Genomic DNA, 25,069 nt, shown 5'->3' on the forward strand with positions numbered 1-25,069 from the left:
CTGTGAGTCTGGAGTCTGAGCATGGCTCAGCTGTGTTCTTTGCTGCAGGGTCTCTTATAGGCTGTATTGAAGGTGTCTGCTTGGGCTGTCAGCACCTCCAGGGACCACTGGGGAGGAACTGTCTCCCAAGAGCACATGGCATTGATAGTATTCACTTTCTTGCTGCAGCTTGGCCATTGGCAGTTCTCAGTTCCTTTCCATATGAGCCTTTCCAACAGGGCAGCTTGCTTCATAGAAGCATGTAAGCAGAGAAGGCAATACAAAGAATTTGCCAATAAGGGGGAAGTCACAAACTTTTATAACATAATCAGAGAAGTGACATCCCGTTAAATTAGCTGTGTGTTATTGGTTAGAAGTCCTCAAGGGAAATAGACCTCACATTCATATAAATGACAGGAAGCAGAGAGCATTGGGGGTCATCTTAGAAGTATGCCTACCGTTGCCCTTTATTTTGCTCAAGAACAAAAATTTGCATAATAGCAAATATAATCCGTGGACTAAATATCCTGTGCAGGTGTGCATGTACGTATATATAACACATCTTTAGACATAAATACATTCACATACATGTGCATATATATATATACATATTCATAAATAGAAATATATTGAACACATTTTTCATCAAGGCTTTAGAAATAAACATTCTAGCATATATTCAAAGTTCATTTCTGAGCTTTCCCTGCCTTCAGGCCTACTGAAATCAATTTTGTCCTGCTGTTCCCCAGATTCGCTCCCTGCTAGGGGACCCAGATTTCTAGGCATCAAATATGTCCATGCTTCTTTCCAGTAAAATCTTTGCATCCTATGACCTATTACTCCTATAAGGGTGCTGCTTTCTGAAATATTAAAATGCATAATGCATCAAAAATTATTTGCACTGTCATGGCTAGCGGATCTGGTTTCCTTCACAAGTAGCAGAAGGCTTGTCCGAACTGTTTATTTCACCAGGACTTCCTTAAGGGAGTGTACTGGATGGAGATTTAGTGTGTGCTCCAAGGTGGATGGGGAGGTTATTTTGACATTTGCACCATTAGCAAGAGTAGCCAGCCATTGACATTGCTCATCTGGGTGCAATTGGGATGGTTTTCTGACATCGTGGCTCTACCATTTTTCACCCTTGCATCCTTGCACATTCTGCTCTCTCTCCTTGGAATAGCCTTCCTGCACTTCTCTGTTTGGTGAATGCCTCTCCACCTTTCATGATACCACTCAGATTTTACTTTTGTTGGGATGATGTCCCTGACCCCTTAAGGCAGACTTACTCACACATACTTGCCTTCTGCCTGGCCTGTGCTTTATGCAGTATTGTATGCAGCTCACTACATTGTATTTGGAACCAGTTATACTGTCCCTAGATTTTGGAACCAGTTATACTGTCCCTAGAATTCTTTTTTTTTTTTTTTAATGTTTATTTATTTCTAGGAGACTGAGAGAGAGACAGCATGAGCAAGGGAGGGTCAGAGAGAGAGGGAGTCACAGACTGAAACAGGCTCCAGGCTCTGAGCTGGCAGTCAGCACAGAGCCCGACGCGGGGCTCGAACCCATGAACCGCGAGATCATGACCTAAGCGAAAGTCAGACACTTAACCAACTAAGCCACCCAGGCACCCCTGTCCCTAGAATTCTTATAATAAAATAAGATAAAATTTAATAAACAAACTCACACTGATGTAGGCCCCACATAACTTCCCTTCTTAAAATTTTTCTGTGGGATTCCACACAACCACGTACAGTCCCTTCTGGCTTTCCTTCAACTTTATTCATTTATGTAGTTATTTCTGAGTCTTGTTGACTCCTGAAAGTGTCTCTTTTACACATATTATTCTTTCTCTTCTGATTCCTACTGTAATCTCCACGCTGCCCATCCCCTATCTGACCACGTGGCCCTCAGTCTCTAGCTGACCACCAAAGGACTCAGCTTCCACAGACCCCTCTTTGGTTAAGTAATTTTCTTCTCTAAAACACTCATTGTTTCTCATCTGCCATGGAATCAAAGCCAAACTCTCTAGTTTATCACTGAATGTTCTTTACACTATGTTCCTAGCAACTTTTGGCTGAACAAAGATGGACTCACTCAAAGTCTTCTTTGATTGCCCCGATGTCTAAGCCAGGGCTAAATATGTGGTCAATGGCTAATAAATATTGTTGAATTGATAAATAAGTTATAATTAGCCAGGATGTAACATTTATTGAACAGCTATTTTGTGATAGGCGCATTTTACCCATGAATAAACAGAAACATGTCACCCACCTAAGGCCACATGACTGGTCAGTGGCAGAGCCAAGGAAACAAAGAAGGCTTTGACACCTACCACAGGTCCCTTAGCAGTGTGCAGGGTCTGACCCAGGCAGGCATTTTCACTAAAAAGGGTAAACCAGAAGATATAAGTGGGGGATTTGTTTTTTATAGTAATTATCATACATTTTGGAGATGATTGCATTTTTACCCTTATTCCATTGTGATTTTACCTACAATTAGCTGTGTTTTCAAATGATAAGCTTCCTTCTTTGGGGAGTTATTGGTTTGGGGAGCTTTCCGAACTTCTTGAGTATGATTAGGTACATTCCATACCTGGACTTGAGTCTGGTGTTCCTGTAACTCTGTGGGGATGACCTAGGTGCCTCCTGCTCAATCTTGTATGGCCTCATCACTCTTTCCTAGGGCTGCAAGGTCAAGGGCTGAATCAGAGACAAGGGCTGAATTTTTTTAAATGTTTTTATTTATCTTTGAGAGTGAGAGCGAGAGAGAGCATGAGCAGGGGAGGAGCAGAGAGAGATGGTGACACAGAATCTGAAGCAGGCTCCAGGCTCTGAGCTGTCAGCACAGAGCCAGATGCGGGGCTCAAACCCACAAACCGTGAGATCATGACCTGAGCCGAGGTCTGACGCTTAACCACCTCAGCCTCCCAAGCACCCCAAGAGCTGAATTTTTGAAGGACTTTTTTCCAGAACTTAATTAAGAAACTTTAACTGAGGTGTAAAACAGTGTGAAGGGAGAAACAAAATCACACACAGGTCAGGCCCTGGCATTCAGAACAGAGGAAGTTTGCTTCAGCTCTAGTGTCTTCTGCTTACACTGGCCTCTGACTGCCTTGATTCTCTACATCTCTTGCCAGTGCCCTCCTTTTTTCTTCTCTGTTTCTCTATCAAAATTATCCTATATGGGAGGAAAAATAAATGTCCCTTTACCTTACTTTAATAAAGTTCTTGTAATAAAAGATTAATAAGAGAAAAATGAAGAAAAGTTTCTTAACATGTATACTCTGTATCTACATGGGAGATACCCAGGGGAAAATGAGTAACTCAAAGAGGTAGCTTTAGGATTCAGGATTCAATATCATACCACTAGGAAAAGGGCAGGAGGCATGTAGGGGTCTTAGAGGAGAGCAAATGATTTTTAGGAAAGGTGAAGGGACACTTAGAAGAATAGAAAGGAGGTATGATAGTGTGACAAATTTGGTCTGGATATGGTGTTGACTTCTGGTCTTCTATCCTGCAATGAAGGCAGCTTTCTCTGGCTGATGAGACTCCCACATAGTGAACAAATGACAATTGCGTTGCCTCTGGAAGATCTGTCTTTAGGCAGGAAAGGGAAGTTCAGAGAAAACTTTCTGAATTTGCCACTTTTCAGGTGCCGACAGCTGGGAATAATCAATATACTGAAGCAGTGTATTTGGAATTGGGGTGGGGGCACATCCAGAGTTCCTATGCTTACATATTGTGATGGTGAATTCTACTGCCTTTCACTATCAGTGATCATTTGCTTCAGAATAATCTGGTAAACTACTCAAAGTGAGTTAAAATAATAAATGGGAGCTGCAACATATTGAGTGCTTTCTGCACACCAGGCATTCTACTATGTGGTTTCCTTGTATGGGTTCCACTCTAAATTACAAATCAGTGAGGAATCCCTATTTTATACTTGATAAAAAGCAAGTTAAGCAAATTCCATAAAATTATACTGTACAGTAGAAAAGTCGAAATAAGATCACACCTCAGGTTTATCTTCATTCCCATGGCTAGGCCTTTTTCCTTCATTAATGTTTCCCTTCCAAGAGTCTTTGCATTCTAATAGGCAATAATTTAAGATAAATAAATAAACCTTTCATGGGTGACTTTTAAAAATCAACCAGGCTAGAGGGGTGGAAGCATTTGAGGCACCCTCCACTCCTCACAGTTTGTGGGCTCCTTCTTTGACATTGCATAATGCCAACCATGAGCTTGTTTCTTTTGAAGATAAAATTTTTCTTCAGTTACCATAGCTGAAGATTTGTCCCCTACTTGACTCTGAATGCTCTCAAAAAAACCTAACTGGAAAAGAGCCTTCAGAGCCTTTCAGGGTCTTTTGCTAATTGTTCTTGGTCCCCCAGCAAATGATAACATCCGCTCGCTGAGAACGTGAGCAACAGAGACACTTGTGCACAGTTCTCAGTGCTTTCAATCCTTTAAACTTGTGTCATCTACACATCTTCTATAAGACATGGTAAATATGTATTCTGTTCTAGAGGTAAGGACCCTCAAATGCTGAGGTATTACATCTAGTAGAAGTAGAACCTTGGCTTTCTAGAACCAGGTAGTACTAACCATTTTGCACTTCTGCTTCTTCCTTGTGATCTTTATGCAAATAATGAGTTGTCTCTTGAGGAAGTTAACACCTTAAGAGCCACCATGCAGATAGTCTGATGATGTTGGACTCTAATGAAAACAGGATAGTGTGTCCATAAGACCTCAGGCATCTTCTATGTGGTTTCCTAAGGCAACTTGATTTGTAGCCACTGCCTGAGTGGGGGTACCCCGTACTCTCTCACGTGACATGGGTGGGATGAAGAGTTAGATGGCCACATTCTTCCAGGGCTGGGATCTCGGCAGGACACACACCCAGGACAATTGCAGGGAACACCAGAAGACAAGATATGAGTGACAGAATAGTGTTATGGACAGCAAATGCTTGAGGAGTTGTTAGGTTGAAAAACCAGCAAGATCTGAGAGGTCAAGAGCATCCTGGGGAGTTTGTGCTTGAGTCAGAGAACTCAGGAAGGTTTGAAAAGACCCTCCCTTATCCTTTCTCACCTTCCATTAAGAGCTTTGATTTGCTACTCTTTCATTTTTTACCATCTTGGATGAACCCAAGAAATTAAATGCTAGGTGAGAAGTAGTACCCATTATAAAGCATGATTTTGATTATAAAGCTGGAGATTTCTATGTTCTGGAGCCTCCATTTTAGGCCATGAAGCCCTTTTCAGTGTTACTGCTCCCATGTGTGGAGAAGAGAGCAGGAAGGAGACAGAAACTTGAACAAAGAGGTCTCGGAGCCTAAGGGGTTGTCAGTGAAATGAGTCTACAGTCTAGAAAAATGAGGATGATTTGAACTGTTAGAAAAGATTTTTTTTCAGAATCTGTAGGCAAGAATGCTATGGCTTTCTCTATTCATTACTACTTGGGCACCTTCAGCTATGTTTCCATTAAAAAAAAAAAATGTGGTGGAGAATTACTGGGCTTTGAATAATGGCAATCGTGTCATATTTCACATTTTGAAGTTTGAGTAATTCACTTGAACTTAATTGCAAAATGAAATACTGTATTTGTGTATAGCCCTCTGGTTCTACATTAGGAAAGGAAAGGTATATTACACTTCCAAACCCTGACCCTGCTTTGGTTTTAGGAATTTTCATAATGAATCTGAATACCCAGCGGTTTCCCAAACAATGTGAAATGCCAGAAGAATACTCAAATGACTTGAAGGTGCTGAGGATTAATTTAATGGGAAATGATTGCCTTCAGAAAACATGGGGAGGAAAAAAATAAAATAATATAAATAGGTATTGACATGAGACATTAGCAAATGGTTTTATATAGGCAGAGCAGTATTGTCTTAGCACATTGTTAATAAAAATTCTGCAGACATTATTCATATTATGTTTGTCAGGAAATGATCATATAAATAAAAATAGAAGATTGGTGTGGAAAGAATATAAATATTGAACACATTTCACACTGCATATCCATCAGTTAACAATGGGGTAGTTTCCTTGCCCTTTGTCATTACTCAGTGCAAATTTATGAAATGGAAAAGACATTATAAATTTGTTATGTCATTCGATTACATATTAAAAGGTGTTTTCATTGGAGTTGCAATCCATAAATATTGCATTACTGTATCTTCTAGTTTTCTGTCAAAATACATTCTCCTCATTAGACGAGCAGATACCTTCTCTGTGAAGTTGATCACCTTGGATGTGGTCATCAGTTCTGTTCTATTGTCCAGATTCAGCTCTCTTTTCCTGAACCTTTCAGACATATACTTCCAAAAAATATAATACAATCCTTCCTTGTACCGAATGTTGTTAGCAACATGTCCAGACTTGGAAAACCTCCTCTTATTATGATTCATTTTGGATTGCAATTAAACCACATTTTCTTATATAGCATTAAGACTATTTAATTAAGGATTCCAAAAGACTAGTTTCTTTGTATTATATTGTATTTAGACAAAGAACATGCCAAACCTCCAGGGAAGGCTGCTAAATTATTTCTTAATACAGAAAGCCTGTGAAGATTTGTTTCCATCAGATTTTGGTGAAATGCACCATCTGTTCAGCTAAAGAGCTTTAATTACCAGAGCAGGTAGAAATAGGACCTTCTTTGTTTTCATTAGCTTTTTGTATCCCTGTGACTATATTTCCAACTTACCTAAATCTATTGTAAATCATCAGATTTCATGTGATAGTGACTCTTTTCCCTCCCACATACCAAGCTCTCTTGTATATGGACCTGGGCCTTGAGGTAATTGACATCAGCCTGGCCACTCAAATCAGTTGCTTTGAGTTTATCTGGTTTTATCGTTTGGCATGAGGTTACTGCTTTCACTCTCATGTGAATTTTTCTAAATTCAAGAGAAAATGCTACTCTCTTCCTTTTTCCTTTCTTTCACCTAACTTTCTTCCCCATTGCCTTCCTTTGGTCCTGTCTCTGAGCTCTTTTGTTCCAGGCTCTTTTGTGCCTTTGTTCCCTCTTTCTGGGCATGCTCCCCTCGAGTTTTTCCATTGGCTAATCCTCCTTTACTTTTTAGGCTTCACCCAAGCAGTGCCAGTTTTTTAAACTTTCTCTCTGAAGTGGCTTCCTCCCCTACTGATGGGTGGCTCACCTCTCTGTATTCTGCCCTCTGAAGGTATGCAACCTGTGCCGTTGTTTACGTTGACACACTTGTACATGCCCCTGTGAAACAGTAGTAAGTTCCTTTTGAGTGGATACTGAGTCTTTTATCTTAGTGTTGTTTGCATTCTGCAGTGTTAAGGCCCAGTAATTCCTGGAAGGAAGGAAGGGAGGGAGGGAGGGAGGGAGGATTGTGTCTGGATGGAAATAAAAGAAACTGCTCCTTGCTGTTGGAAGTGAAGTATATTATACATGTTTACTGTCCTGTCGGAGCTTTACAATTTAATTGGGAAATTTAAACATGTATGTGGAGTTATGGGAGGAAGCAATATAAGTTCAACATAAGAGGGAAAAAAGATAAAGGGCTATAGAGACATACAATAAACAGGTCAAAGCCCCAGTAGACAAAGAATGGTTTGAAGAGGAGGTGACATTTGAATTCTTTCGTGAGTTTCATTTCTCTTCATTCTTTTTCCTAGTATCACCAGGAGGGGCAAAAGAAACAAAAAGTCTCCTGGAGGAAAAAAATAGTTAATTTTTTAATATAGTCAAAAGTAGCAACTCTATAATCATATTAAGTCTTCCACTGCTTAGTAGCTATCTGACCTTGAGCAAGTTACTTAGGCACTTTAACCAGAAGTTTTTTCTTTCATCAGATGGTGATTAAAACTGAGTTATCATAAGAAATGAGAGAGAGAGAGAGAGAATATTTAGGTAACATTCTTACCGTGATGGATAGTATACAGTAAGTGCTCAAGAAGTATTTGCTATTATTGTTGTCATTATTAAAGCTCTTTCCCATGAGATGAATCTATTTTGAAGTGCATGTGTTTATTGTGCCTTACTACATAAAGCAAACCCTGTTGTGAAAAGTAACTATGCAACAAAAATCCTTTTAATGTCTTTATTATATTGAATCATATAAAACTCATTTTATAGACCAAAATGATTAAATATCAGCAGTTTAATATGGTTCAAATTAATATATATGTACTTACACATTTAGAATCTTAGATCTTCCCTAGAAATCATAAAGTCTTGAAATGGAGCAATTATACATGAGAAAAGTTTATAATCTCATGATCCACTAATTTTGAGCAATACTCAGAATGAACCTATAGTTTGGCAAGGAGGTTTGTGAGGTTCACTGGATGCAACATTAAATATTGAAGAGGTGAGGCTTCAAATGTTATAAGACCTTCATACCCAGATCTCATTTTCTAGTCCGGATCACAAACATGGTAAATGAACTCAGTCCCATGTTTTCCAGGTTTTCACAGTTACCCAAACCAAAGATTTAAGCCCAGTGTAGAGAATATAGTTCAAACAAAAGTTATGTGGCACCCACAATATGCCACAGAGACAGCACACTTGTTGAAATGCAAAAAATTGGAAAAGTTTGATGAGCTATATAGGCTAGGTTCAGAATGTTGCAGGAATCCATAGGATATGGGGATTTCGAGTGATATTTGAGATGATTCATAAGTAAGGATTTGAAGACCTTCACTGGGGGTAGTGGGAAATTGCATTCTAGAAGGGAATATAATCATAAATAGGTCTGGAGGCTGGAAAGCAAGGGGTATACTGCAAGAATAATTCCACATAGCCACAAGTGACTGTGCATATAGAATATGAGGGAGGAAAGGGGGGAATAAGGCCATAGGAAGAAGGAAATATTGTACATGCCTTGATTCATGGTTCGTTTGTTGCCCTGTAGGCAGCAAGGATGAGTCTCTGTAAGGTTTTCAACTAAATTCTTGAAACAATAAGAATGATTGTTTGAAGAAGATTGACCTAATGCAGGTGGGGACAGTGAAGTTACTAACTAGATAGTAGAACGAGGTAGACGACTTTTAGAGAAGTTTAAGAAAAGGAAATGGAGCCTGGTCTAGGTAGGGATAGGACATTGGTCAAGGAAAGAGAAGGGCATTGAAGGGGACCAATTGGGAGTACTTGGGAAGTGGTAGGAAAGAGGAGACACTTGAAAAGAGGCTGCAGACCTTTCATCCCAATTGATGGGGGATGGTGATAAGAGTATCAGTCAGGAAAAGAGACATGTCAGTCTGCTTTCAGCACAGAGGGATTTAATCCCCAGAAGCACCAGCCTGCAAAACAAATTCAAGTTTCAAGGAGCAAAAGTTGGGGGGCCTTTACTAGCTGCCAAGGTCAATCTGGGCTTGTGGTCCAGAGTTAGGAGGTTGCTGCTGCTGCCCAAGGTGGAGAAGCAGTGTGAACTACTGCCAGGGGTGCAGCTATGCAGCCCTGAGACAGGTGACACATAGGGAGTACAGAGCCCGGCCGATTATGGCAAACTCACATAGTCTGCACTACTGTGGGCAGGGGAAGAAAACCATATGCCTCCTTTTAGCTTCCAGAATATTGTGAGTGCATTTCATTCACAAAACCTGAAAGCTGGCAGTAGAGTCTGAGCAGATGTAGTTGCCAGGCTTCCTGTTACTGAGCCAGCAGGGAAAGCATAAGACAGGCTGACAAGACTACCCAGACTGGGGCACCTGGGTGGCTCAGTAGGTTAAGCGTCCGACTTTGGCTCAGGTCATGATCTCACGGTTCGTGGGTTCGAGCCCTGTGTTGGGCTTTGTGCTGATAGCTAGCTCAGAGTCTGGAGCCTGTTTCGGACTCTGTGTCTCCCTCTCTTTCTGACCCTCCCCTGCTCATGCTCTCTCTCTGTCTCTCTCAGAAATAAATAAAACATTAAAATTTTTTTTAAAAAAGAAGAGGGGCCCCTGGGTGGCTTAGTCAGTTGAGCATCCGACTTTCGCTTAGGTCATGATCTCACGGTTCGTGGGTTCGAGCCCCGCGTCAGGCTCTGTGCTGACTGCCAGCTCAGAGCCTGGAGCCTGTTTCAGTCTGTGACTCCCTCTCTCTCTGACCCTCCCTTGCTCATGCTGTCTCTCTCTCTCTCTCTCCTAGAAATAAATAAAGAGGGAAAAAAAATAAAAAATAAAAAAAGAAGAAAAGTCAGATTAAAGGTAGTTGTTGAGGTGGGTTTGGTGGAGTAAATGTGAAGGCAGAACATGTAAACTGCTGGTGATAGCGATAGAGAGAAAAGAGGATGGATAAAATGCAAAAAGAGAGTGGGGAGAAAAGAAGTTTCCACTAGGATAAAGTTTATGTTAACTTATGTAACATTTGATGAAAATAGAAGCTCATCGAAAGAGACATAAAATCTGCCAAAAGGGCAGGTTGAGAGCAAAGGCCTAGAAGACGCGGGGAAGAATGGAATCCAGGGCCCAGCAGTAGTCATAGCAGAGAGGTTCAGAAGCCTCCACATCTGTAAATATCCCAGCCGGCATTGCCCTTGAAATGGTCATAAGCATATTGAACTCTCCCAGAGAGGAGGATATCCAAGTGAGGACAACATCAGTGTTTTTCATGGAGTGATAATCATCCACTCCATCTATATAGAAAATCTGGAAGTAAGCACCACCAAAAACACTGCCAGTCAATGTGGATGCAGATTTCCTCTTCAGTATTAATGTGCTTCCTGCCTCAATAGCTACCTTATTAACTGTTGCATGATAATGACAACTTCTTCATGACAACCAGGCTGTGGTTGTGGGCCACACTCATACATAAAACGAATGTTGACATTTGATTTATACAACTTTACTAATCAATTTTTTGGCTGGAGAAAAACTGCAATATCGTTTTAGAGCCCCTATTATAGCCTAACAAGAGAGATAATTAAGTCCTAGGGGACCCATGTTGTAGCTGGGTATTGCAGAAGGGACCCTTTCCTCCTTCTTCCTGAGCTGGGGGTAATCTGTGCACTTCACAATTAGGCCTGCTGCTCCTCTTTGTTTGGGGGAGGCAAGATCCTCGGAAGAAAGTCAGACATGCTGCTTGTTACTTGGTTTTTGACATTCGTTTAGTGTAGGTTGTTAGTCTTTGTCAAAATGACAATAAAGGCATATGGATGGACAGGAAGCAGAGGGCTGCAGAGTTGCTTTTGTCTATATGGAGGGAGCAGGAAAAAGACTTTTGACCATAGATTGGACATTTCAAGGCAGCACAGCTTTAAGATAAAAGGTAGTTAACACTGTATACATCTATGCATGGTGTCATGATATTTTCCAGTAGTTTAATCGATATAGTGCACAGGTGACCCTTGAAGAACAGGAGTTGGAACTGAACAGGTACACTCACTCCTGGATTTATTTTGATACAGGACTGTAGCTTTTTTCCTTGGAATTTTCTTTATTACATTCTTTCCCCTGGCTTTATTGTAAGAATACGGTATAGAAAACACACAGCATACAAAATAGTTGTATGTTGTTGTATAGTTGTATGTGTTAGTTGACTATTTTTGTTATTGGTAAGGCTTGCAGTCAGGAGCAGGCTATTAGTAGTTAAATTATGGCAGAATTGAAGGCAATATGCAGATTCTTGGCTACGTTGGGAGGTTAGTGCTCATGTTGCTCAAAGGTGGACTGTATTACCTCTCATCAGTTACATTTCAAAAATCTTTTCACTTGGCAGATTTTGAGTAGTTATCCTTGCTTAGTTTCTTTATTTTTTTCTTTTATAATCTGAAAATTGTGCTGCTTTCTCTGGTGCTTTTATTTATCAAAGTAAATTTATTTTTTGAAGCTAGTGTCAATATGTAGGTTCTCTGCCCCTTCATCCCAAGTAACCTTGCTTTCATTTTGTAGCATTGAAAATTCAAGGACAAATGGACACTATTTTAGCCTAAAGTCACTGTATTTTTCAACATCTATTTATTGTGCAGGAATGTACGATAATAATGCCATATAAAAACTTGTATTCTATGGTAAGACATATTTGAAAACAATTGACTTTTATTTAATGTCAACCTTGTGGCTGGGGAATCTTGCAGTTATTGGTATTAATTTTATTAGGGCAATTTTTTTTCTTAGCAACCGTTATTCGGATGTGGTTATTCTTTATTTTTAATAGACACCCAGGGCCAAGAAGGTAATACTCTAAATACTAGGAAAAACCTATACATCCTAAATTGTTGGGAAAAATACACAGGTACAGGGCACATAATGAGACTAGTGCTCAAAATATGAATATGTGCCCACTGGGGGAGCATTACCTAGAGGCCCTGGGTGACATTCTGTGAAGTGCAGTTATTAAGCTTCTGTGAATCAATGAACATAACTTTAAATATATGTCATTCAGTTGGAAGAGCCTTAACTGATTTGTTTTAGCAAGGACTTAAAATGCTTTGCATTTTTAAAATTTATATTTTTTATTTTGAGAGAGTGAGAGTGTGTGTGCATGCATGACCTGGGGAGGGGCAGAGAGAGAGAGAGAGAGAGAGAGAGAGAATTCCAAGCAGGCTCTATGCTATCAGCACAGAGCCCAATGTGTGACTTAATCTCATGAAACATGGGATAATGACCTGAGCAGAAATCAGGAGTTGGACACTTAACTGACTGAGCCACCCACATGCCCCTAAAATGCTTTGTATTTGATTAAAATGCCAACATTTGTACAAAACTGAAATGGAGTACTCTTATTTTCAGTAGACATATAGACTAGTATGTACACACTTAAGTATATTTCTCATTCAGAAAACTCACAATAAGCAATTTAAAAGTTGCAAACAAAAGCAGCAGTTATGTTTCAAAATCCCTTCTCCATCTAGCCAAACCCTGTTCCTTTCCCAAAGTTTAGCATGGATCAGTACCTCAAGAGCGCCTTTCTTAGCCTCTTATATCTCTAAACCTTCATAGCATTTTCTTCTGGCACTGATTACTCTGTAGGGCGATTGTTGGTCTGCCTGTCTCCCCCACTTGGCAGTTTTTCTTTACTTGAATTGCTACTAATAGCGCAAAGCACACAGTAAGCATGATTCTCAAATAAAGGAATAGATAAATGAATGAATGAGTGATTGAATAAATGAGTGAGTAATTATTCATATCACAGGTGTTAATTTTAAGTTTTCTGCCTTTGGAATTAAAATTAGATTCATCTAAATATGCCTTTCCCTTTCGTTTTCAACGTTGTGTATATGCCAAAAGTAAATAACTCCACAATTTAGGGAAGTTCCCACCTACCAAGGATCAATTGGTACTCCACTAAGTGATTTGGGTAATAGAAAAAGACATGGGATACACTTTGGAGCCTTTAACAAGCTAACAAAATAGTTCTAAAACTAGGATACCTGGACATGAAGTTGTTTTTATGATATTTAGCAGTGCCAGCTAGTATATGAGTAAGTGTTTTGGAAGGACATGAGAGTAAGACATAGCTTCTCATAGGTTAATGTGAAAGAATGTGATTGTAAAAGATAGACATTCCTGGCTTCCACTCTCAGAGATTCTGATTTACTAGGTCTCGAGTGGACCTGAGAATCTGAACTTCTAATGAGAACCCTTGGTGATTTCCTGCAGAGTGTTCCAGCAAAAATACTTTTCAGTGAACTAAGGAGAGACTTCTATGGGCCAGAGTTGTCAGGGAAAAAGGCAGTGAGACTTAGACTGGAGCCTGAAAGATGCTTGGATAGGCAAGGAGGGGAAGGAGGGAATCTTTTTCTTGTGGTAATCGGCAGAAATGTCTCTATCCAAATACGAGATGATTACGATGGTTGACAAAATGAATTTTTGTGATATCCCACAATTTACTCTGGGAAATAATATGATAGCATATTACTCTGATCCTTCTTTTTTCATTTTTTTTAATCTAACATGGAAGCAGATTTTAAATTGACTCCTTTTCCCCAGTTTTCACTTTTACTGGTTAAATCTTGACACATTTCTATAGTTCAGAGTTTCTAAGGGTCAGGCATGCCTGTTACTGCCGTGTCTTGAGTGGTGATATTTTAAACAAGGATTCTAGGATAAGGAGTAGTGAAACATTAGATACCTCCCTCTGATAACACCACTGAGAAACCATCTCTTCCATTTTCCTTGCCAGTAAAATTTGGAAAGTTACAAAAGTTTTGTCAAAGTGCAGGCTGTTTTTCGATGTTGACAGATATTTACTATAAAATAAGCGGCATCAAAAACATGACTATCCACTGTCATGCTGAAGCTTAATAGTGTGTTCTTCAAAGCAAGGCAGACTTTGAAGGTGTTTGTTTGAAGATTCTTCGATCAGAGGGAACACATTTGTGAACAGTTCAGAAGGCTCAGAGAGACTAATTGCATAGGCTGGCAATCAGTTTGGCATGAATGAAAGAAGGGTGACAATCAGTATCTAGCTGGGAAGTGAGAGAAGTTTCAGCAGTGACAGCTCAGTTGCCCAGCAGAGGGAGATGAGTAAGACCCAATAAGAAAGGGCCAATCATACCAGTACTTCTTGTCATTCTTGAGTTTGGACATGAGTCACCTAGAAACAACCTTGTGCAGTTACACAGGCAGAGTAGGCAGTCACTAATATGTAGTTCCATATATGTCTTCAGTTCTGACAACACAAGTGTGGAAGCCATTATGTTAGCACCAATAACTGGTTCTCTTCTCCTTGCTGGGTTCTCACAAAACTGTATTTATCACCAGATCTAGCAGTTATTTGGTCCCTGTGACTAGTTCTTGCCAATAGCCTTCAAACTGAAGCGAGGTTTTGGGATGAGGCAGTAAAAATCCCTATAACACTCTACAGTTTCTCTTTTCCCAGCAATGATGAAATTTTCATGCTGAAAAGTTGGAGAATCCAGAATACTTGACTTATTCCATTGACAAGGATCTAACCAGGACATCTTTTTTGCAATAACAAGGGTGCTATTACTAATTAAACCAGTACAATAGACATCAACTGGACTGTCCTGGCAAACCACAACATAGAACCAATCTACCTCAGGAGAATCATTGACTGCTAATGTGGTCAGACCTTATGTCAGTAAGAAATTTAGTTATTTATTAAGGCAGTAAGCTATTGGGATTGTTTGTTACTAGAGCCTAACCTACTGCATCATGACCAATATAGTAAGTTATCCTCCAAACCAGTTGTTGTCTGAAACTCAGAGAGAGGTTGTATATCTCTCTACACTTTCTGAAAAAAAGGCAATAAAGGTGGGTGCCTCCATAAAGTATTAACTTGATTGGCTGAGACTCCCAAGGAGCCTCTTCTCTGCCCTTCTCATGCCACTGCCAAAGGATCTCTATGTCAAAGGGCTTTGACTTCTGAAAGAACTGTCTTTATAAACCACAATAAAAACAAGTACCAATTTATATAACATTTTACATTTTGTTTTATTGAATCCTCTTAAGATCTCTCTGAGGTAGGTAGAGCTGGCATGAAATACCCATTTTGCAGATAAGGAAACTGAGGCTTAGAAAACGATTTTTCTGGGGCGCCTGGGTAACTCAGTAGATTGAACAACCAACTCTTGATTTCAACTCAGGTTATGTTCCCAGGGTTGTGAGATCGAGTCCTGTATCAGGCCCCACACTGAGCACAGTGACTGCTTAGGATTCTCTCTCTCTTTCTCTCTCCCTCTGCCTCTCTCCCCCACTTGCTGTCTCAGGAAGGAAGGGAGGGAGGGAGGGAGGGAGGGAAGAAGGAAGGAGAAAGTTTTTGACCTAAGTTATATTGCTGATAAGAATATCTACCCCCACACCCACCTTTGGCACTTTAGGGAGTGCCAGAGACTGAGATATATTGACTATTGTGGCCACAGGAATTGAGGTTGGGAGAGGATTTGATAACATCACTCTTTGGATGTGCTATCTACTTGCTTAAGAGAAGCCACTCTGAAATATTGTGGATCAAACTCCACAAGAACTATGTGATTTAAAGACTAGGCCCAGTGAAAATGACATTCATGAGGGTACAGAAGCCAGTTTTATAGATCCATGATTCACTTCTTTGCCACAATTGTACCTTTTATCCAGAAAATGTAATGCTATAGTTTGATCCCAAATAGGGCCAGTTGGATTTTCCAGCTCTTCTCCTACACACCACAAACCCAAAACCAAACAAACAGACAAACAAAAAAGTAGTGACACATTAGCACCATTTACTTATTGTGCTGCCTTGCACATTATTCAGATCCAGTGTCCCTGTTGGCTCAACCTCCCTAAGCTTTAATGACTTAATACTTGTCAAGGTTCCCCCCCCACCCCCAAAATAAAAAGCCTTTAAGATATGGAAAACGAGAATCTAATTCAAGATGACTTTGTCAATGAGAATCAAGTCCAATCATTTCATTTCATTACTTAATTCTCTCTGGGTCATATCCCCAATGGGTCTGGAACCATGAGAGAATGGAGTATCATGTGTTTGGTGCATTCTCTGGGGTTCTAACTATCTGTGGAGAAGCCAGTGACAACTGCGGAGAAACACATAACTTGTCTGCAACATGGTGAACCTCATTTTGAATAACATCACTATACTGCTCTATTTAAACTTTCAAAAGTATAGTGAATATTAGGAAAGAAATCTTGATTGTCCAGTTCACATTTTATTATTCCTTGACTAAGACAAAATTATAAAGTTCTCATTTTAAGGAATGAAAAAATGATGTTCCAAGTTGATACATAAGTTCTCTGGAACAGAATAGCCTCTAATTAAAATTCAGTAAGTTTTCCTATGATATATTCAAACATTTTTATTATATATCAACAGTGGCTAAAAAGAATAAATAGTGAGGGCCAATAATCAATTGAACTGTCTGCTCTCTTCTAAGTTCCCCTTCCATTTGAAGAGTGAGCTATAAATATCTATCCCTCAGGCAATACATTTATATTAAAAGTAGTTATCTTGGCAATTCAAAGTCCTTTCTGGGCTGTAACAGACTCAAAGAACATTCATGTTTGGACTGCTCGAGAAAATTTTAAAAAGAACTAAATCTGGATTTGTTTACAAAAATTCATTATACAAGGATAGATTTAGAAGTTAGTAGATGAGCTCATGAGATTAGACATGGGTGGTTATATTAACTATTAACTATTTTTATATTAATAAGACATTGTAATAATTAATAATTATTGCATTAATTGAAACCTCCACTCCATTAAGGGAAGCAACCCATTTTACAGACCTCTTAAAGAGTCCTTGGGACTATAGTACAAACCCTGCCTTCAAGATGTTAACCAGAATAGTGAAAGCTGGTGTGCTACACTTCTTTCTGGGACTCACTCACACCCATGGGACTCTCTCTCTCTTTTTCTCTCTGGATGAGTATGAACTTGACAGTGTCATGAGTCCATAAATGCAACTTTATGTTTTACCACCATTGAGCAAAAACACTTGAGATTTGCTTGTTAACATTCAGGGGATTCCCTTCAATTCCACGTGGAAAATGGGGCTTCTCCCCTGCATGGTATCTCTGCTCCCCCGCCTTCTCCATGTCTGCTTCTCCCCATTCGGTGAGTGCCCCATGCAGGATCAGCACAAGCCTGCCTAGGAGAAAATTTACAGCACTTTCTGCTCACATACAGATGGCCCCGAAGAGAATATGATGCAGTAATTCAAATTGGACTAGCACCTTTCGATCTGTTTATGAATGGTGCTGCATCCCCACGAGTGAATTAGAGCACTGTGGTTTCTGAGCAACAGTATTATTCTTGCAAAATTTGTGCTGAATTAAAAATATATATCATCTAGGAAAAAAGAAGAGATTCTGGCCCTCCAACATTTATCCAGAGTGAGCTTCAGTTTCTGTGAAGTTTTCAGTTGCTTCTGCTGTAGATTTACTGTTCAGAACTATTGCAGTGGGCATCAGCAGAGACCAGGTTAACAACATCAGAGTCACAGCCAACCTAGGGATTGTCCGTGCTTGCATGCTTAGATGTGCTAGCTTTTAGTGAGGAAACTCTCATTTTCTGAGGAAACAAGTTGGTTCAGCTGGACAGAACCCTATACTAAACCAGCAAAGTTTCCACATGAACAGTTTCCTCTTGTAATTGAAAATTAGTAGGCTTTTCCTTCCACTCCTAAACTTGAAGAAAGCTTTGTACTGCAGTTAAAATGGGAAGGTAGAATGAGTTGTTGAGCAAAGCAATGGAAGTAGAATGGGAAAAAGAAACTGAAAGCAAATGCTATGAGAGGTCATACAAAATATGTTTTAATTAAGATAATTCTATCCTTTCTGCCCCAGCAGCAAAGCACTAGACTATTGGTGCAGATGTTTACAGCCATGAGTCCAATGGTGTTAAAGGGTGTCCAGGCTAGGGACTGAATCTAGAACCCTGGCCTCATTAAGGTACTGTTCTAGCCGTCTAAGCTAATTAGCTTAGTTTAACTTAATACCATCTGTGGACTGCACATTCGGTGTGGCAAAAAGACAAGGAGTTATTTCTGGGAGGTAGTCAGTTTGGTTTACTAATGACCAGGAGCTGAGCATTTTAGCCCCAAGTGTCAACGTAAAACCTACCCTCCAGTCTTGCTGGCGCCTTTCATTTGTCACTACTTCTCTCTGACCACTTAGATTTCCATATTGGTCTGTGTGGAAATGAAAAGGAGCCACAGGAGGGATAAATGAAGAAACTATTAGATTCATTCATTCACTCAGAAAGAATTTATGAACTCCCTATCCTGTAACAGTAGCTATCCTGAGTTGCTAGAGATAAAGTAAGCGACAAAGCAGAGACACCGACCTCTAGAAACTCAGAGATCGTTAATAAGGCAGAAATGAATGAATTAGGCCTTGCAACCTCTCGCATAGGAGACAGTGAGGGAATATTGAGTAATTTCATTGTTAATTTCATTATTAATATGTTATGTATTAATCTGCAAGCACCCATTAAAATATTTCTTGAAATATGACTGAGTTCTGCTTTTAGCTGAAAGAGCCCCATCAGTTATCAGTTTGATAATGGCTTCTTGTTCTGCATTTATTTTGTTCTATTGCTGTCAAAAATGAAGTTATGCTAAACTGAATATCTGATCAGAGGAGTCACAAAAGAACACTTCAGTCTAATGTTCTGATCAGTATCTAGCATGTCATGAGGTAAAAACTTTTACATTTATACCTCTGGTATCTGAAATACACTGTTGACAAATGAATTTAGTTGTTTTTTTTTTTCCTCTGAATTGTGTAGGACCTAACTTTTTAAAAATAGCTCTCTTAATATACATTAAAACTTAAAGCATATCAACAAATGTAATTAAGGCCTTTGTACTTTTCGTTGACTGCCACATGACCAATATTTAGGAGAAGAACGGACTTAATTACATATCATACCAAAAAAAAAGAAAAAGAGCTTGAAGACATTGATTAAGGGTGATGTTAAACCAATCAGCAGTTTTTAAAACAGAAAGAAAAGAAAAAATCTATGCCCACATCTGACCTGGAAAAATAAATCAGCTTATTTTTAGCCACATTTGGAAAACAGTGGAAGTGTTCTATGTAAAGGCTGGAAATAAAAACCCTCACACATCAGCTATCAAAATAGTAGAATGAAGTAAAATACCATCGGGCCTCAAATGACAATGGATGTTGCTTCACAGTCTTTGATTTTCAGGAAAACAAAGAGAGATGTTTGCTAAATGAGAATTAAAAGAAAGAAGATATCATAAGGGAATAAATAATAGTATCTTCTCATCAGGTTGAAAATAGTTTCTCTATGACGAGATTCACAGAGGTTATGAAAAGATGAGGCCCCTTAATTTTTTACCAAAGGTTGGGATGGGTCCCTGCAACTCTGTTCCAAGATATGGCTTGGAAATGTAATTAGCTTTAATTAATCATGAAGTAGTGCCAGGGGGAAAAAAATGTTCACAGTATTACTGTGGGTCTTGGCTACTTAAGAATCTAACAACTTCCTGCCTACCTCTTCCTTTTCTTTTCTTTTCTTCCTTTTTCTTTACTCTACTTTTCTTTTCTTTTTTTTTTCTCAGTATAATGGCAAAAACTGGGGGACGGTGAATAGATGGTTTTTTAATTTTATTTTTGAGCTAGCAACTTGTGCATAGAACTTTTAATTATACAGAAGAGATAATTCAGCAAGCTATGCACTGACAGAGGTATATTTTAACTTTTTAAAAGAAGACAAGATTTAATTTTAACTGAATCTAACAAACTTGGGACATATTGATTGAAATAAGAAAGACCTGCAGCCTCTGTACTAAGGTGGAGAAAGTAGATTGATACTTAGGACACTGGAGGCCAGTCCTTGATCTGTCCTACGCAACCTGCCTGATGTTGAGCAACTCCTCACCATTATCATCACTTTTTTTGTTTATGACAGATTTGGCAAACATCATGGAAAATCCACTACTATTCTAGAGATAATTTGTTTTTTTATATAGTGAAATAGTATATTAGAAATTGGCTTTGATCACTTAATATTTTGGAATCTGTGCCTTCTTCACCCCTATTTTTTTAAATAAATTTAGTTTGTCTCTTCTATGACATCTTAACCTCTCTCAGAGTTTAAGGTCAGAAATGGTATTTTTGCCTTTTTGGACTCAGCATCCAATAGATGTTCACCAAGGTAACTCTTCATTGGAAGTTAAGACTCTTCTTCATTTAAAATCATTTCCTGTATGTAAATAAGACCTAGAGGAAAGAAGTCGCTCTTTTATATTCAGGAAAAATGGCTTTATCCTAACCTACCCAACTAGCTATGATCCTGTAAGTTAGCCTTTAACCTTTCTATGTCTCTGCTTTCTTGTCCACCACATAAATGTAATGATCTTTTAAAAGTACATTATAGTGATTAGTAGATGATAGTTCTTTGACAAGTTGAAGGTACTGTTTAATTTTGTTGTTATCATTAATAAGGTAAGACTTGTGAAAATACAGAGAACCAGATTTTGCTCTCCTGTCTGGATGCACAAAGGTGGCTTACATAAATGTAGTCACAGATCATTCTTTGAGCACTCATAATCAGTGTCCACTGTCTTCTAAAATCTTGAGTGTATCTTGGGGGCCTCCCTTGTGAAGGCAGAATTTCCCTATTTATAATCTACACTTGAACTGTTCCAGTTCACCTGCACTTTCCTCGCTCTGCCACTAAGTAGTTTTAAGCCATGTTACAAAGTTTGGCATTTGTAACTATACTCCTTTGTTTACTGTAATGGTCTTGCCACTTCATGGAATTCAGTGGCCTCCTGGAACCCTTAATTTGCCTTGCCAGAAGCTTTTAGTTAGAGAAAGAAGCTGGATCAGCCTGCTCTCCCTCAAGTCTTCTAAACTAGAATCATACTGAGACACTGAAATACAGTCTTCAGGATGGGACTGATCTACAGCCAACTCAGGTTCTGGGCAAGAGAGCTCTCACTGTGTTCAGTGCATCTTATTCAGGTGTCTTTCTCTTAGAATCTGGTCCATGTATCCTCATGGATGGGCCCCAAGGACAAGGTCATTCCAATACAGTTTGAATATACATGATCAATGCCTGGCACAGAGTAACTACTTAATACTTTTTAAAATGAAATAACAGGGGCGCATGCGGGGGCTCAGTCGGTTAAGCATCCGACTTTGGCTCCGGTCATAATCTCCCTGTTCGTGGGTTCAAGCTCCGTGTCGGGCTCTGTGCTGACAGCAAGCTCAGAGCCTGGAGCCTATTTCAGATTCTGTATCTCCCTCTCTCTCTGACCCTCCCCTGCTCACGCTGTCTCTCTCTCTCTCTGTCTCTCAGAAATAAATAAAACATTTTAAAAATTAAAAAAAAATAAAATGAAATAACAAAGGATCCATAAAGCGATGTCTACTGAGTATCTACTTTATCTGTAGTTGGGGGAGACACATAAGAAATCTATGACATGGTTCTATACCGAATAGTGTAATTAATTTCAGAAGAAAGAACATGCATATATGAAATATTTGAGCATTAGAGTGGGGAGTTTTAAGTGGTAGAATGAGTGATGTAAAGCATAAGGCTACAAAATTCAAGGAAGTGGGGGGGGGCAGGGAAGATGTCTCTTTGGTAGTGAAGTTGAAGTAGATTCAGAAAGATGGATGGAAATGAGAAAATGCAGGGTTTGGCATTTCAAGAAGGAGTAACAACATGAGACAATATTCCAAAATGGAAATGGATATTTTTTGTTTTTGTTTTTGCTTTTTTTACCATTTACTGTTGGACAGTAGAGAATGGGTATCGGAAATAGGAATGTAAAACAATACAGGATTGCAACATACAATATATATTACATTATAATAACCCATAGAAATACTAATTAATGTGCACTAGGTTGTATGTGTAGATGTTTATTTTTTTAAAGAATAAAAATGCTGAAGAAATTAAGTTCCGTCAGTAGAAGAATGATTAAATAATATATGGTGCATTCATTTCATGAAATACCAGGAAGCACCTGAAAAGAATAAAGTAGATCTTTGTGTGCTGACACAGAAAGGCCACCCTTGAAAGATATAACGGTATGTTAACAGCGAAGATGCATTCATATAATATTCGTCAACTTTGAAAATTGATTTAAGGGGTGCCTGGGTGGCTTAGTCGGTTAAGCTCCGACTTTCGCTTAGGTCATGATCTCGCGGATCGTGGGTTCGAGCCCCGCGTCGGGCTCTGTGCTGACTGCCAGCTCAGAGCCTGGAGCCTGTTTCAGTCTGTGACTCCCTCTCTCTCTGACCCTCCCCTGCTCACACTGTCTCTCTCTCTCTCTCTCCTAGAAATAAATTAAAAAAACGTTAAAAAATTTTTTTTAAAAAGAAAAAATTGATTTAAGAAAATCAAAGTGGTGTTTCAGGAAGATTAATGTGGTGACATTGTGTCAAATTAAAAGGGAGTGATTGAAAGTGAAGAGGGATATTGGGAGATGTTTGCATGAGCACAAATGCAGGAGGCTGAGGATAGGGACCTGAATGGTAAAGAGAAAGAGAGAACTCAGGGACATTCTGAAGAATGATTTTAAAGGACTTCATGACAGATTCCTAATGGAGGGGATGAAGAAGAGAGAAGAGATAAGAGATTTCCAGGTATAAGCTTAGGAAGCCTACTGAAGAAATATTCCTACTAACTAGAATAGCCCCCATGTTAATCAAACCACCTTTAAAGAGATTCTTTATATATTTTGTCTGTTTGTTTCTCAGGATGGAAGAAACAGTGCGAAATCTATTGCAGAGTCAAGGGCCTCCAGAGCAGAAAAAAGAAGAAACTGTTAATATAATGATCTATCAGGTACACCACATTTCTTACTCTTGTTTGGGCGCAAGTTCGTTTGTTTTTCTTGTATTCCTCTAAGTCTGTCCTCCCTAACCCAGAGATAAATAAACAAGTAGGGTCCAGAACCCCGTGTTGGGGGCTATATGGTCACCTCTGGTTAAGGAATCACGTACATGTTTATTTAACTCCTTCGTTTCTTGGACTGTGTGAAACAAGTTGTAGATTTGGTCATAGGAAGCTGCAAAAAAGTAAGTTTATGGTGAAACAGGGAGACCTATAAAAGTGCCATAGTACTTGGGGCACCTGGGTGGCTCAGTCAGTTAGGCATCTGACTCTTGATTTAGGCTCATGTCATAATCTCACACACAGTTTGTGAGTTCAAGCCCTGCATCAGGCTGCATGCTGATAGTGCAGAGTCTGCTTGGGATTCACTCTCTCTGCCCATGTTCTCTCCCTCTCTCTCTCAAAATAATTAAATAAAAAATACCATAGTAGTCTGCGGTCAGTATCTGTAGTGTTCTCTGAGAATATGGAGGGGAGTGACTCATGCTGTCCGGGAAGTTAAGTGTCATACCTCCAAGAAGTTATGACACTTGATATATTTCAGAGGTATGACACGTAGGGGCTTGAGGGATAGAGAACAGGAGAAAGGACGTTGCTGACAGAGGAGTATTTTGGAGACAGTATGAATTTGCATGACAGGCTCAAGGAGAAAGAAGCTCACAGTAAGTAAATAATGGCCTGATGAGATAAAAATCTTGATGGTGAGACTGAGGGTACATGGAAGAGCTGGATGAGGTCATGCTGTATGCTGTGCTCATGGGTGTGGCCTTGCACCTTGGCCCTTTGGAGTCAGAAGAGATCCAAGTTGAGTAAGTGGTAGACTAAGTAACCAGTCATCATGTTCTGATGGTCTTCAGTCAACGGTTCTTTAACACTAGCAAAGCAGCCAAGTGACAAGCAGGGCATCCAGTATAAGCATGATCCAAATTGGCCACACAGATGTGAAGGCTCTGGCAGGGTGGAAAGGAGACATGTAGTGGAAAGAGCACAGGCACTCAATATAGAGAAATTGAAGACTTTTATTGAAAATCACTTAAAATCACAAATAGAAAACTAATATCCATTGCACAACTAAGCACTGGGAACCCAGAAAGCTAAATAAGGCAAGGAAACTGAGTAAGCCCTGGGCAGCCCCAGATTTTTACTGACTAAAAAGAAAGCGTGTCTGAGTAGACAAGCACAGAAACCTGGCTGGTAGAGATCTTGTCGCATGATTTTCCCTTAATTTATGGATTCAAGGGTCTACAGTCCCCCCTTGTTATGAAGAAGATCTGAAGGAATCAGATTAAATAAACATCTTAGTATTATAGGAAGTTAAGAAATCTTGGCACGGTTAGCCTTAAGAAGTGTGCACGCTAAGTAGTTGACTTGACACATATAAGGCTATTATATAAGGGGGACATCTATTGTCCAGCTCCAGGGAAAACAGTACGAGGCATTGACTTAAGCTACCAAGAAGAGATGAAAGTTAGCTCCAGAAACACAATAGAAAAAAAAATCAATAACGCCCATTTCAAGGGAAAAGGTTTAGATTCTTCTCGAGGGGTGGTCTTTACACATGGAATGCCTGCTCAGCTTTTCCTGATGTATGGTTGCCTCAAGTTAGGGTAAGGATTTAAGTCCTCGTCGCTCTAAAGCTTTCCCAAGTATTATGTGTGCTTTGGACGAAAATGGAAGTACAATTAAAACAGGACTTGGTTCCACATTGAGTGGTTTTGTGTAGCCTAAAAGAATCTGAAATGTAAGTCATTTGTTCCTCCTCACAGGTAATACCAGGCTTTAGTTAGAGCTAAATAATTCAGTGTTGCTCTTACACTTTTCCAGATCTCCTCATTATGGGGCACTTAGCATCAG

General features: G+C 39.5%; 1 protein-coding gene across 1 annotated transcript in view; it reads left to right on the forward strand.

Moving 5' to 3' along the window:
• The window catches only part of NCKAP5 (NCK associated protein 5), a 1,061,012-nt gene that overhangs the window by 728,764 nt on the left and 307,179 nt on the right, over nt 1-25,069 (forward strand). The window contains exon 7 of the mRNA XM_039229926.1: nt 23,080-23,167. Coding sequence (XP_039085857.1) covers nt 23,080-23,167 — 88 coding nt within the window. The remainder of the gene's footprint in view (nt 1-23,079; nt 23,168-25,069) is intronic.

Source organism: Hyaena hyaena, unplaced genomic scaffold (genome assembly GCF_003009895.1).
Source record: "Hyaena hyaena isolate Hyena2069 unplaced genomic scaffold, ASM300989v1 scaffold_41, whole genome shotgun sequence".
Lineage (NCBI taxonomy): Eukaryota > Metazoa > Chordata > Mammalia > Carnivora > Hyaenidae > Hyaena > Hyaena hyaena.